Below are 19,807 nucleotides of genomic sequence, written 5' to 3' on the forward strand. Positions count from 1 at the left end.
ATAAAGCTGAATATAATAATGTGTTTGCATTGGTGTGCTGGTCAAATTAAACCTTACTGAACGGTTTAAGTGTTTTGTCTAGGTGCTGGAGAGGTCACGAGATGTGGTGGACGAGGTCAGTGTCTCCCTCAGGCTGTGGGACACATTTGGAGATCATCACAAAGACAGACGCTTTGCTTATGGCAGGTCAGTTACTCACTATGGAACTGGATTTGAACTCATTGTGCTCAGTGTGTCATGGCATGTGTGTTTACCGTTACAATACAATACAATACAATACCGTTACTCAGATCAATCTTCCATTAGTTTTTTTTCCCCCTGATATCTCTCCACTCTTGGCTGTGGCATGTGTTGCCCTGCCAAGCTTTGGTTATTGCCCTAATCCTCCCAGCTGGGAAGGTAATGTGCTGTAAGCCTAGCCAAAGAGCACTGCATGGAGGCTCTTACTCTCAGCGCAGTGCAGGGCAGCGGAGGATCAGTGGATCAGAAGTGGTGCTTTGGCTCAAGGCGGTACAGCAGATCACAGTAGCTGCTGAAGATGAGGAAGATTGACATTGTTCCTAAATGCTTATAGTGTCTACATCTAAGGGTGTTCACACTTGTAGTTCGGTTCTCTAGGTTGTTTTGGCCCGAACAACACACCCTAAGTCACTTTTCATTGCATTAAATACAAAATATCAAGCAAAAAAAAAAAAATTATATATTTAGGCGATGCAGTTTGCCCACATATACTTTTTTCTTAATATTTACTTTTTTCAGTAAATGCTAATTTTCTTAGAAAACAAAATGGGACTGAACCTGTGCCAGCCTAGATCTTTAACCACACACACTACCATTCAAAAGGTTGAGGTCAGTAAAAGTTTTGTAATGTTTTTGAAAAAAGTCTCACCTAGGCTGCATTTAATTGATAAAAAATACAGTTAAAACTGTATTATTCTGAAATATTATTATAATTTAAAATATCTGTTTTATATTTTGAATATATATATTTTGAAATGTAATTTATTCCTGTGATGGCAAAGCTGAATTTTCAGCAACATTACTCCAGTCTTCAGTGTCACATGACCCTTCAGATATCAGCTAGCAGAGGTGTAAAGAGTACCTGAAAACCATACTTGAGTAAAAATACAGATACCTTACATAAAAAATGTCTTCACTACAAATTACAAGTAACCAATTCCAATACGACTTGAGTAAAAGTCTTAAAATATCTGATTTTAACAGGTTTTAAGTACTTTACTCATACTGAATGTGGGTTCAGAGATGCACTAGTCCTCAGCACCTGAGAGACATGCCGGTGAAAATAAGAAACAATTGATTTGTGAGATGAGAAATCAAGTTTATTTTCTAAAATCAAAATAAAACTGAACACCTCAATATTACAATAAATCAAACTCTCAAGTCTCAGTTAAGCTCAAGTGCACAAAAAGGTCATAAGTAAACCAATATCCTTCAAAAAGGTCTTGTTAAAATAGCAGATTAATAAAACAATGTTAAGTAATATTAAATAGTCAAAGTCCATTGTACAGTACGTGCTGGTTTGAGCCTCATCACTAGTCATTTTCTCATCTAATAAATCAAACACCTGCGATCAGCAACTACCTGCTATTGCACTCACATTCATGTAAAGTAGCCTTGTTGACAAGTTTGGGTGAGTAAAGGCAAAACACACAAGATATAGTACCCTCAAGGCCCTTAGATGACGATATCGCTTCTTTATATCAGAAACTGCTGCAGAAAAAGTTAGGTGCCATGAAAAATGTAATGTGTAATTGCATTACTCATCACAAATGTAGTGGAGTAAAAAGTACATTTACTCTTTATACCTGTTTTCAGAATTCTTTGACGAATAGAAAGTTCAAAAGAACAATTTATTTGATATAGAATTTTTTTGCAACATTGCAAATGTCTTCACTGTCACTTTTGATCAATTAAATGCATGCTTGCTTAATAAAAGGATTCATTTCTTTTTGAAAAAAAAGACCCCAAACTTTTGAATGGTAATGTACATAGTAGACTAAGAGGTCCTGACAAATGAGTTTTTGATTGTGTAATTCATCCAATAATTTAATAATGATATAGCATTGTGAAAGTGGTGTGTTTTAGTATAACTTATGTGACAGACAGAGAGAAAGAGTGAGAGACTCTCTGTCATCAAAGAGAAATCTGTGTGAATGAGTTACAGGATGTGTGTCTGTGAGATCAGACACGTCCAGTGCGTGTACAAAGTACAGAGGCAGATGCAGTCAGCTGATAAAACACTTTTAATGGTGGTGCCCTGTTATGGAAACACAGAATCAGGTGACCTTCACCCCCAGTGTCTGTTACTCTAGCTAAATACACACTCACACAGACACATTTAACATTTCTTGAAAATGTTTATCAAAGCCTAGCTGAGTGCTTTAATTATATGTGAACAGAAACTGACAAAACACATTGTGAAATACAAGTGAAAGGTTCCTAACTTAAAGATATTATTTAGAAACATCAGGAGGAAACCATGACTCAGTGGGGAAGCCCTTTATTATTTATTTGATATAATTTTTTTTTTTTTCTTTACTTTTATTATGAAAAGATGGTTATTACCAAACTGATACCATCATTGTGATATGATACTTCCGTAAAAAAAATAGTTGTTTACTTTTGCACGTTTTTGTTGTTGTTAGAATATTTAGGCTTATTTGTATGTTTAGATGTTTGTCTGTGATCAAGACTGTGTTTACAGTGTAGTCAAGCAGACATGCAGTCAGGAGTTTGAACTTAGACATGCTCTACATAGCGCTACAGAACACCACACACACTGATTACATAACGCAGTTATGGTGAATGATTGTGGATGCATCTGTGGTTGTGTGTCAGTCAGTCTGTTTGTTTTGTTTTTTATTTGTCATATCTCTGAACCATTTCCACATATTATTGCAAACATTCCCCTGTTTGTGAACGTACACACACTAACAGAAGCATAGACACTAGGATGTCGACTTTGACCCCTGGAGGCTGTAAGCTCATTTACACATATTCCTTAGTATGGCTTAAAATGCTGTCTTAGTTTAGTAATAAGGCTTAGCCGATCTAGCTCATTCTGTATATGGGCAATCCCATTGCAATGTCAACATTACCATATATTTTATAAAAGGAAGTAAACATGTTATAATTGTCCACTTTGCTAATGTTATGTTTTCAGGGAAATTCCATTGTTTAATCATCACACATGAGGTGTTCGCCAATAATAAAACAACATTTCTGAGAAGCCATATTGTTTCAAAAAAGTAGTACTTCTAGATTTTCACTTTATGTTGTGAATAAGTATTTTCCAGAAAGATTATATCAAAGAAAGAAAGAAAATATCTTAGAAATGTTGTCTGAGAAACACTGACTGTCATATTCTATCTATAAACATGCACTTGAACACTTTCCAGTGTAAGTGCATAACTATGATGAAATCCGCTACACCAAGTCTGTTTACATTACAACAACAACATGGTCCTCCATTAGTCATTCTTGTGTATGCTGGTCTCACATGATGAGCTTGTGAGTGCAGCTGTGAAATATGACATGGTCGGACGATTCGCTATTATTAGACCAGCGCTGGTTATTGAGTCAGATGAGATGCTTTAATAACTTGCACAACTCTTTGCATGCTCACACATTCACTGGAAGAGCACACATGCATTAATACACACGCAATCATTACTCTATTTGGCTGCTCGCTCGCTCACTGTTTTCTTTATAATTTTTTGCTGCAGGGAAAATGGTCATATAGTGACTTTTATTTCACAAAAGACTGATTATGATTAGTGAGCTGGTGGTCTTTGGATTCGCATTTATGCAAATATCCCATTATGAATGAATGTTAAAGCCATATAGTATATATGAAATAATAAAACAATATAATAAATCTGGACCTATGATATTTTAAAAGCAGTGAGGCTCACAGCAGTTTTGTTTGTTGCATTTCACAGTTTTTATTCCAATAACAGTGATTCACTGTCCAATTTAAAGCCTCTGTGTAGGATGATTAGTGTCCAGGGTTTGCCAATTTCCTGCCTATTACATGATTCCTTCGGATGTATTCTCTTAAAATAAACCGATTTCTTTCTCTCTGTGTGTTTAGATCAGATGTGGTAGTGCTGTGCTTCTCTTTGGCCAATCCGAACTCCCTGCGCCATGTCCGCACGATGTGGTTCCCTGAGATTAAGCACTTCTGCCCCCGCACCCCGATCATCCTGGTGGGCTGCCAGCTGGACCTGCGCTATGCTGATCTGGACGCTGTTAACCGGGCTCGCCGGCCTCTGGCCAAGTACGACCACATCCTACACCCACTCCTGGCACATATTCTGTTATTAAACTTTAGCATGAAAAGTTTTTTATTCTTTTTTGAGCTTCCGTTTTGAGAGGATTCTTGTGCATCTTTGTATATTTGTGGTCATTTATGCATTTGCTACACTTGCCTTTGATGGCTTGTAGGGTAAAAATACCCCCATATAATTATAATTTCAAAAATCCATTAAAAATATGTCAGATATATTTTAAAGTTTGAGTTTGAAAAATAAATTAACACTTTAATTCAGCAAGGACAAATTAAATTGATCAAAAAGACAGTAAAGACATTTATGTTTCAAAAGATTTCTATTTCAAATGGAAAAAAAATTCTGTTCATCCAAAAATCTTGAGAAATGTATCTTGGTTTCCACAAAAATATTAAGCAAAATAACTGTTTTCAACATCATAATGATATAATATTTTAATGATAAAAATAAGAAATGTTTTGAGCATGAAATCAGCATATTAGAATGATTTCTGAAGGTTCATGTGACACTGAGTTTAAATGTTGTGCGTAAGTATTTAAATCTGCTTCTGTCAAAGGAAACAGTCTTTGTGTGTTGAGCTCTTGGAATGTTTTAGCTAGTCGTTTAGTGTGTCCTTGGCATTAGTGACCATAAGAGTCTTTTGCCAACATTAAAAAAATAAAAAAAAAATTCTTACCAACCTCAAACTTTTGAATGGTAGTGTAATATATTCTATCTGGCTTTAATAATGCTTCTGTTTTTTTTCTTTACCTGTCCCCTCCTAGACCCATCAAACCTACAGACATCCTGCCCCCAGAACGAGGCCATGAGGTCGCTAAGGAACTTGGCATTCCATACTATGAAACAAGCATTGTCGCACAGTTCGGTGTAAAGGATGTGTTTGACAATGCTATCCGTGCTGCACTCATCTCTCGACGCCACCTTCAGTTCTGGAAGTCCCATTTAAAGAAGGTTCAGCGTCCCCTTCTCCAGTCCCCCTTCCTCCCCCCCAGACCACCACGACCTGTGGTGGGCATCCCCGATCCTCCTCCCATGGATGGAGAAGGGCCGGACTCTCTTTTCTGCCAGCCGTTGTGTGCAGATGTCTTGTTCCTCCTCCAGGCTGGGACAACTCGTGTCTTCGCCCACAAGGTGTACCTGGCCACTTCCTGCTCAAAGTTCTATGACCTTTTCACTATGGACCTTGGAGCGGCAGGGATGGAGGAGGGTGAGGAGAGCTCAGAGGGGAGCGAGGAAGAGGAGCAGAGCCGAAGAGGAGCCAAAGAACAGGCTGGGCGAACCAAGAGCCTGGACATTGATAAGGAGGGTGAAGGTGGCACTAGGGGTTCAAATAGGCTGCTCATGTTGCAGCAGGGCTCACTGAGGACTTCACAGAGCGATAACGCTCTGCCTGCCAGGGGCCAGTGCTCTCTGGGACCCCTGAGAGCAGGCCGTGCTCTTTTGGGATGGGGGCGTGGTTTCTTGGGGGTGTACCTGGAGATGGTGAATGACCCCGTGACAGGTCGGATGAGACTCATGACAGTAGTGTCCATGGATGATCTCATTCAAAAAGGGCCTTTCCAGGTAAGAACAAACTTAAGGCCAATTCACACTGTACCGACAGACAGCATGTTGAATCGCAATTTGTTGGGTCATGGAATGCCTGAGAAGTGACGTACTGTAATCTGATGACTATCGGCATTGGTCTGCATCTGTCGGTGCAGTGTGAATTGGCATTTAGATGACATACAGTATAATAGCAAAGACCTCTCTCTGTGGCTGTGTCACATTATCTGTTTTCCCTTCTCTTGGCTCTTTTAGGCAGTGCTGCAGTACCTATACACAGGTCACCTGGATGAGAAACGTGGGGACCTGATGCAGGTGGCAACCATCGCTGAGCTTCTAGAGGTCTTCGACTTGCGTATGATGGTGGCCAACGTCCTGAACCGTGAGAGCTTCATGAACCAGGAGATCACCAAAGCCTTCCATGTGCGCCGTGCCAACCGCATCAAAGAGTGCCTGAGCAAGGGCACCTTTGCTGGTATATCTATCTAGCTATCTAGCTATCCATCTATCCATCTGGTAACATTGTCGATGTTAGATTAACCTCATACGTACTTAACCAGAGTACAATGCGTACAGGGAAAATCAGTTTATATCATTTTGTGACCCAAATGTCCTGACAAATTATATTGTATCATGATAAATTATCATATCTATCTGTTCTATCATTTTACACTGAGAAACTGAATCAAGTCTTTTCTCCAGTTTTTAACCTCCAACTATAATGACTTTTGACACGCATCTTATAGCTGCTGTTGCTGAGGGAATGAGCAAAAAAAAAATTAATGAACAGTTCTAATTGATTTTTGTTCTAATTAACTGTCCTAATTTGTATAATGCTGATTCTTCAGGAAGTTCTGGTGTTATTGGCTATCTAACCTCCTTTACCTGTCAGTGTGTCACATTCAAAAGGTTTTCGTAGTGACACCATTGACTTGAGTCTCATGATTTCTATTTTCAATTCCAGAATCCTGTGGAATTGGAATAGAATAGTTCATACTGTAGAGCAGTCAGTTTGCACAATTCGTCTTTCCTTTCCTTCATTCAGTCTCTGTTTATTTTTTAGGAAATATGCAGTAGTGTTTTTAAATTCACTTCATTGCGGTCAATGAATATTTGCATATTGTGAACATGCTTGCATTTCTGCTTTGTTTTGTTCTCTGTCGCTTAATTTCTGTTATTGTCACGTCTTGTGTGTTGTGTGCATGTTTGTCATGTTTAACCTTTTAATATTTAACACTCCTGTACTCTCAACTTACACCTGTTTATTTCATTGCATCATCTGGAATTGTCATAATCTCATTACCCAACCATGAAGGTGCTTCTCACATGTTTGATTGTTTTTCATCTCCATTGTGGCCTGAAGACTACTTATACATTCCCCAAGGGTATGCTGAAGTTTAAAAACTGAATCATTAGAGATTTATTTGCCCCCCTCCCCCCAGAATAAAAATCAGCATTGAATTTAATTAGGTGCAATTTTCCCCATCATGCCCTCCTGATACCCGCAGCATAATGCTAAGCAACCTGTCCAACATCATCTGTTGTTTAACATAATGAGTGAGCCACAGTGAACATGTAGAGTCATCGATGTCAGTCTCTAAAGGATTCGCTGCTAAAATGAATTTTCCCCCCATATGGTCCCAGTCTGGCCCTCCCTTCACTTTTTCTGTCTTCTTATCCTTAGCCTTGTCAACCTGTCTATTTATTATCGGTCTGTGTGTCTATCTGTCTTCTCGTCTGTCTCTTTGTGTTCGTCCGTCCACCTGTCTCCCCCTCTGTAGCCTCGACTCTGTGACACACGCCGAGATGTGTGCTCTTTTCCTCCCGGTTTTAGATGTGGTGTTTCGATTAGATGACGGATATCTGCCAGCCCACAAGCCACTGCTCATCTCAAGCTGTGATTGGATGGCAGCCATGTTTCGTGGATCCTTCAAGGAGAGCTACATTGAGGAGGTGAGCAGAGATTTTAGTGATTCATATTTCATTAAAGCAGGATGGTGCTATCTATGCTGAGGTCATAGACAGATACTGATAAGCTTAAAAGAAGATTTACCTGTGTAGGAAAACTGGATAAGTATTAAAGGTGCTGTCTCATTTACCATTACTTGGAGAAATTTTGAGGGGAATTATTATTTTGCCTGATGGACCCACAGACTTTTTGTTGAACTTTGGCAAGTGAATTCGCTGCACTGACCAATAGAAAGCTGCTTGTTACACTATTGTGACACTATCACTTCACTACTGACATTTTTTATCCACAAAATATTGCTGAAATTTCATGCTGAAATGTGATTGGGCCTGAAGTGTATTTTGTCTTACTCCACTGGGGTATGTTTCCCAAAAGCATTGTTAGCCAACTAACAGTGCAAGTTCCATCGTTACTAACATAGTTCAACATTTTGGTGTTTCCCAAAACCAAACTATATTGCAAACTTGTGTGGTTGGAACGACAGCTCTCAAGCTGTGGTTAGAAGCATAGTTTCTTGTTTTTAGCAAATAAGCAAGTTGACATTAAGTACAATGTATATCTTTAATTTGGTATATATACAAATATATACAAAATAAGAATATTATTAAATATATAAGAACAAGTCTATGATTGAATCTGGAAATAAAGTAAAATAACTGATAAAAACGAGAAGTAGTCCTCAGATGCCATGTCTGTAATTTATAGCAAGAAATCTAGCATTAATTCAATCTCAAACGGATTAATTTAAAGAAGTTATCACTCCACACCTGCGTGACATCATTAACCAACGTGGCTGAACGACAGGTTTATGACTAGCTAGTTGATTTGTTCGATGCATCGTACAATAGTAGTGAAGCAGCGAGTTACGTCATTGTACGGGAAACACACCCCTGACAGATTTTTGTTCTCTTGTTTTTTTAATTTTTATACTTAAAACAAGTTGTAAGTTCTGACCAAACACTCATGCTACTTCTGACAGAAAGAACAAATAGATTTGCAAAGGTTGCTTTGTCATGTCAAGTGTAGACAGCCTCAATTAGTTGTGGTGCGACACGACAACTTTTGACATCGGTGGTCTATGTCATATCGGTTCGATTTAATCTCAACAGAAAATTGGCTACAACTATTTCACATTTTCAAAGTTTCCCCTAAATTTATTTATGGACCCACAAAGTAATGATTAGACTCAGTCACCTTGATCCTTCCTACCCTGGAGCTCTGACAAATCCCACTAAAAAAGTGGCACAGGTAGTTAAAACTAGGCCACCTCTATGACAGCCTGACCCACATTGATGGAGCTGTGACAGGAGAACATCTCATCCATATGGATGAATTAACAGCCCCGCAGGACTAAACAGGCCTCTGAGGAAAGTGCTCCAGGATGACTGATGCTTAGACATTAGAGGAGGTCCTGTGCCACTGGGAACACACACTGAGATATATCAGCTTTCTGTCTGTGCTCCTGTATCCAAGAGAGGGAAACTAGAAGGGGTCTAGAAAGATTTATTTGCAGTGATTGAGGTTGTAGACCAACTTTAGGAGTTGGTCTAGTTTTGACATCATGCATCATATTATTATAGGTTGGCATCAGTTGTAATAGTTGTACTTTTTTTTTTCTTTTTTTTTTTTTGAATCATATCGCTATATATGAGTTTCCTTTTGAGAAAGAATAAAATGACCAATAGCATAGTATGTTGGAATTACTTTTCTGACCATTATACAGTACCTGTCAAAAGTTTGGAAACATTATAATTTTTTAATGTTTTGAAAGAAGTCTCTTATGCTCATCAAGGCTGTAATTTTTTATTTTATTTTAATATTTTGAAATATTATTGCCATTTAAAATGACTACTTTCTATTTTAATATATTTTTAAAATGTAATTTATTCCTCTTATGGCAAAGGGTGAATTTTTTGCAGCCATTTTTTCAATCTGCAGTGACAGAAATCATTCTAATATGCTGATTTGGTGCTCAAGAAACAATTCTTGAAAATAAAAATTGATGCTGCTTTATATTTTTGTGAATTTTTTTTTTTTTTTTCAGGATTCTTTGAACAGAAAGTTTAAAAGAACAGCATTTATAATATTATAATTATATCGAATGGTAGTGAATATAAGTTTCCAAATCAAAAGATCTAGAGAGTAAATGGTAAAGACATATTTTCCTAGGTAGACCAGGTACTTTTTTTCCATTTGTATTTTGCTCATTTCATATGTAAGGCACCCCACACATGACATGCCACGAAAAATTATGACTATTGTGGCCAAAATAATTTGTGGCCATGATATATTTTTGTGTGCATGTCATGTGCAAGGCAGCAGTCGATATATGATCCATGAGCTACTGTGTCTTTAGATTATAAAAAATCTCATACCAAAAACACACTCATATATTTGTGTGTGTTTCAGTGCATTGCATAGTTTGCAAACAGGAAGACTGTTAGACTGGTCACTTCCTGGAATGCAGGCAGTGTCACTTCCTCAGCACCATCATGTGGAAAGGAAGCTTTAGTCTGTGTTTAAAAAATGTTTAGTTAATATGGACTCTAATAGGTATTTTTCAGAAATATTTAAATTTATTTCATGTTAAATTCTTTTTTGATGACGTTACACTTGTTTTCTTTGGAATTACTCTGACATATCACAGTTTCTGCTTGGCATAAATTTAGCTCATGCATTTTTCATCCAAAACTATTAAGTCGGGTGTCAAAGGTAAGGTTTCGCTGTATTCCTTTCTGAGGCCGATCTCACCTGAACATAACTCTATCCAGGTCTATCCCGTGCACGCTCTCTGATTTCCTTGGGCTACCGGCTGTCAGCTCAAGTTCTAGAAAGACAAGCTCTCTGAGGGCAGGAACTCGGGACCAAGCTGACCAACACCCGAGGTAGAGATACAACTGGCTGGGTTATAATTGTCCAGGCCTGCCGGTGAACAGGATCGCCCTGTATAACATTACAAGCATTACAGGGAGCTAGATTTACAGCACAAGTACAAACAGATGTGGGAAATAGGATGCTGTCTGCTTTTCTATTCTGACAGCATTGGCTGAGAGTATGTCACATAGAGAGCAACACAAGGTGGCCAGATACAAGTAAACTTGGTTCTGCTTTGACAACTTGACATGCTCTCTGGTCAAGCATTGCATTTTAAGGAGTATAATAGTGTTTGATTTTAAAGACATATGCAATGAAATGATACTTCACCCAAAAATGAAAATTCTCTCATTTACTCATCCCATCCCAGATGTATTTGATTTTCTTTCTTCAGATGAACACAAACAGATTTTCTGAAAAAGAATCCATCTTTGTGAATCCATGTAGTGCAAGTAGATAGATTCCTTGACATTTCAAAAACATGCAAAGCAAACACAACAGAAACACAACCTGAGTTGATGAATCAATGTCTTCTTTAGCAAAACGATAGGTTTCTTTGAGAAAAATGCTACAAAATACTAAGTAGCTATGTTTCCATCACCCTGTTTTTATGCGCAATTTGAATTATCGCATCAGAAACGCGTGATGGAAACGCCAAATTCGCTTAATTCGTAAAAAAAAAGTTTTGAGGTGGTTCTTGACTTGTGCGAAAAAGAGTTAATGCGAAAAATGGGAGATGGAAATGCATTGGCTGAATAAATTCTGACGTAGCGAACATTAAACCCACGTGACTAATCGGCTGTTTCTACTGATGATGTTTTATTTACTGTTGATTACTAGGTTATCAATACCACTGTCATCCTCTTGAACAACTTGATGGAAATGCACCTAATTTGCATTTTTGTTGTTGTTGTTTTTTTGCGAACTTTGAAAAGATTTGCTTTACGTTTGGATGGAAACCCAGCTAGTGATGCGAAAGCACAGCACCACTTCTCATGCGAGTTTCACAAACCGCTTACATCATGCATGTATGACAGCTGGCCGAAAGCAATAGTTTATAGTTTAAAAAGTTCTCACATTCAGATGCAGAAGACATTGTTTCATCAACTGCAGTTGTATTGTTCATATTACATGGTTTTTGAAGTGTCAACTTTGAGGGTTCCATTTACTTGCATTATATGGAGTCACAGAGACGGGACATCTGGGACAGCCTGTGGGTAAATGAATGATGAGAATTTTTTTATTATTATTTTTGATGGAGTATCACTTTAATGTATATCTTTGATGTTAATTTTGGATGACACTGAAATAATGTCTATATCTCCAATAGTTATTTCAGAAACTAACTTTGAGGCAGTGCTATTTGTATTTTGTCTCTTATTTGTTCACAGTGCACATTTAATGCAAGATGTGTTGGTGTGTTTTGATTGGAGATCTCATTAGAAGGAAAATTCACCAGGAGTTCACAAGGAGGGAGCGATGGGTTGTTTGGTAGGCGACTCATAGAAACCAAGTTTCTAAGGTTTCTTAAACTCTTTGTATACTGCCATTCCTCTTGAAAGTGTCCCTCTAGTGCCTCTTTCTTGGCTCTAAGCAACAGTTGCTTTAGAAATGTTCACTGGGCTTTGTAAATGCTCCACAATGTTAAAAAATGAAGCCGGTCCCAAACATTACAGTAATGATGTGAGGCAAAAAGCAGCCAAATGACTTGGTCCTCATCTCCGCTGGTCTGGCACACTAGGCAGTGTAGCGACTGGCTGTAGTGAACACTGTACTATTTTTAGAATGACGTTGTGAATAGAGCAAGCCCTTGTCACTGTCTGTACGGCAGCCAGTACAGAGGGTGTTGTATAACCAGATTTAAAGTCCTTGCAGGACCTTAGGGTGGCAAATATTTAGAAAGTGTCATTCAGTTGAGTAAAGTCCGTTCGTTCAACCATAAGTTTATTTTTTAAAGTCTGTGCTCAAATGTTTCTTGTGTATAGCTACACATTATTGTTTCGCCTCAGTTTGTGACGCACAGAGTCAAGAGTTGTCCTTGATTGATCTACCACATGTAAGCTTTACCATTCTAGTCCCTGTTCAGAAATATCTCTCAAGGTTTTAAAGGTTAGGCAGCACATACGTATTTCTGAAGACAATGTCTGCACTGCTTCTGCTTATGAATGTTTATATATATATATATATATATATATATATGAATGCTATATATATATAGGTCTTTTTATGTTGTATGTTTACATCACATGAAACTCAATGTGAATCTCAGGATCTGTTGAGAAACAATTCCAGAACACTGTTCTCTGTTGTTTTGAACATGCTACTTTTAAGGCAGGCAGTGTCTGAACATATGGGAGACGCTCCGGTGTCAGAATTCCTTTCAGCAATATCATACTTCTGAGTGTGATTAGCACAAGACAGAGCGGAAGCTCAAATGTGAGAAGCTGTCACATTTTCCCCGTGAGACAAAAGACGAAGTGAAAATGTAGACGATGAAGGCGGAGACTGTGGTTTCGGTGCACTGCAGTTGTTAGTTGATGAGAAAGAGTCTGGTTGCTTTTGATAGTTGACCACTTCCTCCGTTACACACATTGGTCTGGGTCTTGACCCCTTTTTTTCTCAATTCTTCCTCTTACAAGGGAAAACAAATGAAACACATGATATTAATATTAATATCACCATTTAATTTAAATTCCATACTAAAAAACACTTATACTACTGAATTTAAGCATCATATTATAAAGTACAATATGAGAAATGGATATTCATTTTGTGATTTGTTAAAGATTACATTTAAGGGTGCATTTAGGAGTTCTTTAGCAAACATTCACATCGCTGTACTCAGATCTTCTACTTTAAGTACCGATACCATGCTGTTAGACGCTGCACTGCCATCTGTTGACATGGATTATCACTATTGTCATTGTGTTTTATGTAAATTACACTGATATAGCGAGTTTTACAGAATAATTAATAATTAGGTCTACACAATAATTAATTCCCTTACCTGTCCAACAAAAAAGAATCAACTTGGACAACATTAATCAGGATTTTTAGCATCGTAAAATCTTTCCACCTTTTGTATACGTATCATTGTGTACGCTATAGCTTTTTGTCTTTGTCGGTCTTTCTGTCTTCTGGACTTTTTCTGCTTCTTCAGCTGTACAGGTACTGATTCTCCTATTGTCTCCACTGGTAAAGAAAGCACCTGTGTGTTTCATTGTCTAATTTTTGTTCTTTGCATCACAAAACTATGCTATGCTACAGAGGCGGCAGCCAATGAGCCAGTAAATGTCTGTTTAGTGAAACATCGTGGATCACGTAATTTCATCCTGGCGGAATACACTGAGAGGGGTGACCCGCACCATATATAGTTAAAACACATTTTTTAGAACACTATTATGGAGAATAGTCTTCAACTCATGTCAGTGTACACAATTTATTTGTGAAAAAAAAATATGATAACAGATATGATATTTACATACTGTGCTTCCCTACACTTGTGTCCACTAAATCTAGAGTTTGTTTGATTGTGCATGGAGGATTGAGGCAAAGAAAATTTCCATACTGTAGCACCATTGTTGTCTTTTGGATTTTAACAGGAAGTTGCCTACTGTGTCTCCTCTGCGTCTTTTAAGTCTGCCCTTTAGCCATAATGAGAGGTCATATTCACACTGACATTCTGTTAATTGGGTTTGAGACAGACAGGTGAAGGGCACCCCTAGGCTTCTGAAGTGCCACTGAGTGTCATCTTGTTACCCCCCAATGTACCAATTCTGACCTATAGAATCTGTCTCAGCTTGCAGCCACTGGTCCCTCCCACCAACTCGGATGTGGTGGAAGCACTACTGATTTTGTTGTGACAGTTGGTGTGGTTTGATGCATTTTGAGTCTTGCATTTGTTCTAGTTTATTTCACATCTCAGTGCAGTTTAGGGTAAGTGGACACGTCTAGTCTTTTCTGAGTTGGATGTGCATGTTATTTAAAGCATTATAAAGAAGATGTTACTCACATTGAGCACTATTTTACATGACAAACCCTACACAAGATAAAGGCACTGGTGCTAGTGGTTTCCAGGTTGCTACAAGCATCTGTGCCCTGTAAGTGTTCAGTCCTCAAACAGGGTAACAGCAGAGGCAATTAAAACCACTCCATCCTGTCCTAATTCACAGAGGAACAACTGCTTAGTCTGAGCATGACGACAGCATAAGGAGAAGGTTGCCATGGATTGATTCATAGGCCTGGCACTTTCCTCTTTGTGTCCCTGCTGAAAGCTCTCCCCTAATTCCTTGCCCGTTCCTTGGAGCTGAAAGAATAAGCATGCCTTTGTTTGCTCTCTACCTTTCAGCCAATGCAGAGTCAAAACATAGGCTCTCCTATATTTTAGATTTAGTGTATGTGATTTAGGTTATGAATGGCGTTGGATGATGGAAATTATCATGTGGCCTTCATGTATGCTTCTATAGTACAATGGCACTAAAATTGCAACTTTCTATGAAGGATGAGCAAAGTGGTCCCACAGTAGAGATTAATTTTTGAAATGCAGCGCTCTTCAAAAGTTTGTGGTCATTAAGATTTTTTTTTAAAAAGTTTTTGATAGAAGTCTTTTTAATTTGATCAAAAAATACAGTAAAACTGAAATTTTATATTAATAAAATATAATAATTTTCTATTTTAATTTATTTTAAAATGTTTATTACTTCTTTTGATAGCAAAGCTGAATTTTCAGCATCATTACTCCAGTCTTCAGTGTCACATGATCCTTCAGAAATCATTTTAATATGATGATTCAGTGCTCAAGAAACATTTATTATTATTATTATTATTATTATTATTATTATTAATGATCAAAACAGCTGTGCTGCTTAATATTTTTGTGAAATCCATGATACTTTTTTCAGGATTCTTTGATAAATGGAAAGTAAAAAGTGTATATATAAAATGAAAACGTTTGATCAATTTAATGTCTTTGTTGAATAAAAGTTCAAAGAAAAAAAAACAAACTTTTGAAAGGTAGTATGTGCTTGTTCCAACATGACATACATCCATTATAATTAAATTGGTGCACCAAGTGGTTGTTTTAAATACATACTTAGGGCAATTTTTTTCACAATATGCTTATCCGTATAAGGGAACTAAGACTTATTGAATGTTCTGTATTATTTATATAAAGCATATTCTGTGTTCACAGTTAACATATATGATGACAGTCTCTCCTGTAGGCTGGTTTGTTGGCTCTTGTTTATGCAGAGGCCAGGTTTCCCGTAGCGACAAGCCCACAGAGTTATTTTTCCACAGCTTTAAGCTGAGACTGTCAACGGTTTCACACAGTGCTTTAATCTCCTGAAGGATGAAAGACCCCTTGTGGAGGCCGCTGCCCTCGCCCTTCTATCGCTCTCCCAGGCCCCTTCCTCCACAAGCGTTCCTTGACAAATACATCCCTTTCTAACCGCTTTCTTGGCCACTCCGGGTCCTGCCATATCAACAAGAAGGCCTCCTCAATGGTCAGCGGCCAGGACCATGCAGGTCTCAATAGGGGAGAGGTGCGGAGCAGATTGTTTCATCCCTGGATCAATCTGCTTCTCGAGTTTCCATGTCCTGGAGATGAGCTATGAATAAACATCCCTCAGCATGGGTTATGAAGTCTGTTTACACAAACTTTTCTCAATGTGGGCTTTTGTTTATAACTGTGAACTTGAAATATTTAGGGTGTTTTTTGGTAACTCCCACATCTTTTTATTTCTTTGTTTCTATTTTCAGGTGTCTATCCCCAACACCAGTTGTGCCTGTATGAGAGCCGTTCTGGAGTTTCTCTATTGTGGTGTATTGACACCATGCCCTGAACTGGAGCCAATGGACCTTATAATACTATCTAACCGCCTCTGTCTTCCTCGCCTTGTAGCTCTAACAGGTAGGTATGGTAATAGCTCCAAACTCAATGTTATCTACGGCTAAACGATAGCATGTAGTATTTGTTAAAAAATACACCTGTGAATGTGAAAAATGTTTTACTGTTGACTATTTTGTTATGGAATTTTTTTTTTGCCATAAAATTGTTAACCATTAAGCCTCATGGCTGACATATTAACACTTGTTGTGTGGTGTTTTGCCATGGTCTACAGAGCAACATGCCATTGAGGAGCTGTTGCAGTTGTCCGTTAAAGGGGTGGACATTGATGGACAGGTGCTAGCCTATCTGGAGATGGCTCAGGTAATATTAATAAAGATAAACAAACAAAGCCTTTTACAGAATTCAAATGACACAGAGTAATGAAGTGACAATATAACCACTGGAGCACATTACAGAATTACCATCCATTTATAGCCTACTTTAGTTCAAAGGATGAACACACTTTGCTTTTCAAATGAGCCTCATTGAGAGAAATCGCACTGTGCCAAACTGCCAACTCTGTTTTCTGTTTGCTGTAGTTCCACAATGCCAAACAGCTCTCTGCCTGGTGTCTACATCACATCTGCACCAACTACAATAGAGTTTGTCGCAAGTTCCCTAAAGACATGAAGACTATGTCTCCTGGTAAGGGGCAATAAGTATATTTATTTGATTTATATTATGTGTAAATAAAATAGAGTCAGCAAGGACACATTTAATTGATCAAACGTAACAGTAAAGACATTTATAATGTTACAAAATATTATTCTGTTCATCAAAGAATCCCGAAGAAAAAAAAATCAAAATTTCCACAAAAATATTAAGCAGCACAACTGTTTTTAACATTGATAATAATGAAAGAAATGTTTGTTGAGTACCAAATCAGCATATTAGAATGATTTCTGAAGGATCATGTGACACTGAAGACTGGAGTAATGATGCTGAAAATTCAGCTTTGCCATCACAGGAATAAATTACATTTTAAAATACATTTTTTTAAAAAGTTATATTAAATTGTAATATTTCACAATATTACTGTTTTTATTATTTTTGATCAAATAAATGTCTTGGTAAGCATAATAGAGTATTTTCGGGAACATTAAAAAAGTCATACAACCCAAACTTTTGAACGGTATTTTGTATATATACCATATATACACTATATATTCGATGTATGCAGGTATATAGTGTATGAAAGTGTAAATAGTTAAAAAAAATTAAATTCTGTCAGTTTTTGTCCTGTACTCTGCACTATACCCCTCATTATTTTCTTAATCAATATTTTGTTTTCGAGTAAACATATCTAAAAAAAAAAATATCAAAATATTTATTACATAAGAAAAAAAAACCATTTGCCACTGGGATAATTACAGAGCCCCACACATGACATGCAAGAAAAAAAATGTAATCGTGTGCACGATTTACTAATTCGTTCCCTCAATTTACTAAATCGTGCGCATGATTTAGAAATCGAGGGAACAAAATTGTAAATCGTGCACACGATTTAGTAAATCGAGGGAACGAAATGGTAAGTTGTGCGCACGTTTTAGTAAATTGAGGGAATGAATTAGTAAATCATGCGCATGATTTAGCCTACTATTTTTTTTCCTGCATGTCATGTCCAGGGCTCCGTAGATAATAAATATAAACTTAGTTTAATAAGAGAATTATATTATATTTTATTTTTATTTTATTTTATTACATTTTTAAAAAAAGACACAAGTACTGGACAAGAAAATGATTTTCATCTTCTCATTTGTTGTTCCAGAAAACCAGAAACACTTTGAGAAGCATCGCTGGCCCCCTGTTTGGTTCCTGAAGGAGGAAGACCGCTACCTCCGTTCTCAAAAAGAGCGAGAGCGCGAGGAAGAGATTCTACGCAAGCAGCACACCAAACGGGGCTGGTGCTTCTGGAGACATCCATCCTCCTCAGCACCCCACATTTCCTGAGGGTCTGCTTCCATCCATCCATTCAAACCCCCAATACCCCTCACCCTCATTTCAGTCCAGAGGCATGTAGCCAAGCCTGGGGAACCCTATTTTTGCTTCAGTGCGCCCGTCCCGACTGCTAGAAGCAAGCCCGGGGCCTCTTTGCATCTGAGCTTTTGCTTTCCCTCCCCGTGCTGGGCCTTCGTGAGCTGCCGGCCACAAGAGCTCAGAGCGTGTGTGTCATTAAACGGAAGAAGGCTTGGAGAAAGTCTTAAATCTTTCTCGCACTCAATGTTAAGTGTTCTACTGTGCGAATGCAACAGGTCTTATTGCAGCATCACGTAGGGAACGGCATCATTACAGTGACCTGCTTTCGCCTCTTAAGACTGTTATTATTATACAAGACCACACACACTCACACCAGCACCCCGTCTGAGCGCTGGCGCCCGGGCACACGGATGCTGCATGGTGCTGCTGTGTTGAGCTTTTCTCTGCGAGACCTATTTCTGGGAAAACCGTCATGTCAAATGCCTAGAAGCTGAAAAATAGCTTAGCTTTGAATACAACTAACAACTAAAATGGCGGCAGGGATATATATGTTTTTTTTTAAATAAAGGGGTGGTAAATGCCCCTGCCTACATTCTCACAAAAAATTCAACATTTTTGATCTTCCATTGCCCCATATAATACCAATTGTGTTGCCTACTGAAGAACTATTTTTCAGATCACTTGTCCTGTTACTAACTTTGTTAATGTGGTAGAACAGAAAGGGTGTGTAGTTCAAGTCTGTCACTCACAAAAAAGGCTCTATGACAGCACCAAAGACAGACAGACAATTCAAACACAAACGCCTTACCAAAATCTGCTGAAATGAAAACTTGACAGCAAGTAAACTACGAAATTAGGGCTATTTTTACCACTGCCAGGAGAGTATTAACAGTCACAACTGTTATATGACATCATATTTTGTGATATGACCACTAGCAAGCTCTTCGACTTGCTTGCCTTTCACCTCCACCACTGGGGGGCGCCCATGCCTTCTGAGTTTACCTTGCTTTAGAAAGTATTAGCTTTTCATTTGTTTGTCAATCTTGGTCAGATCTTCACATCCTTGTGAAATGCACTCATTTTTGTAGCACTAATTCACAATTTTGGCTATTGGCGAAGCAAAAAGTAGACTGTGCTGTTTCCTATTCCTTCGCCGCTCCCCTCTGTTATTCCTCTGCTCCTCTACCTCTGCAGTTAGCCAAACTGAGGGAGAAACTATCAATCCACTTCCTGTAGTTCTTA

At 38.1% G+C, this 19,807-nt stretch overlaps 1 protein-coding gene across 1 annotated transcript in view; it reads left to right on the forward strand.

Moving 5' to 3' along the window:
- The window catches only part of rhobtb4 (Rho related BTB domain containing 4), a 30,241-nt gene extending 11,701 nt beyond the window's left edge, over positions 1 to 18,540 (forward strand). The window contains exons 3-11 of the mRNA XM_067406628.1: positions 83 to 186; positions 4,115 to 4,300; positions 5,075 to 5,873; positions 6,111 to 6,330; positions 7,690 to 7,808; positions 16,459 to 16,609; positions 16,821 to 16,909; positions 17,128 to 17,233; positions 18,357 to 18,540. Coding sequence (XP_067262729.1) covers positions 83 to 186; positions 4,115 to 4,300; positions 5,075 to 5,873; positions 6,111 to 6,330; positions 7,690 to 7,808; positions 16,459 to 16,609; positions 16,821 to 16,909; positions 17,128 to 17,233; positions 18,357 to 18,538 — 1,956 coding nt within the window. The 3' untranslated portion in view covers positions 18,539 to 18,540. The remainder of the gene's footprint in view (positions 1 to 82; positions 187 to 4,114; positions 4,301 to 5,074; positions 5,874 to 6,110; positions 6,331 to 7,689; positions 7,809 to 16,458; positions 16,610 to 16,820; positions 16,910 to 17,127; positions 17,234 to 18,356) is intronic.
- The last annotated feature ends 1,267 nt before the right edge of the window (positions 18,541 to 19,807 follow it).

The sequence above is a fragment of the Chanodichthys erythropterus genome, chromosome 13 (genome assembly GCF_024489055.1).
Source record: "Chanodichthys erythropterus isolate Z2021 chromosome 13, ASM2448905v1, whole genome shotgun sequence".
In the NCBI taxonomy this organism is placed as follows: domain Eukaryota; kingdom Metazoa; phylum Chordata; class Actinopteri; order Cypriniformes; family Xenocyprididae; genus Chanodichthys; species Chanodichthys erythropterus.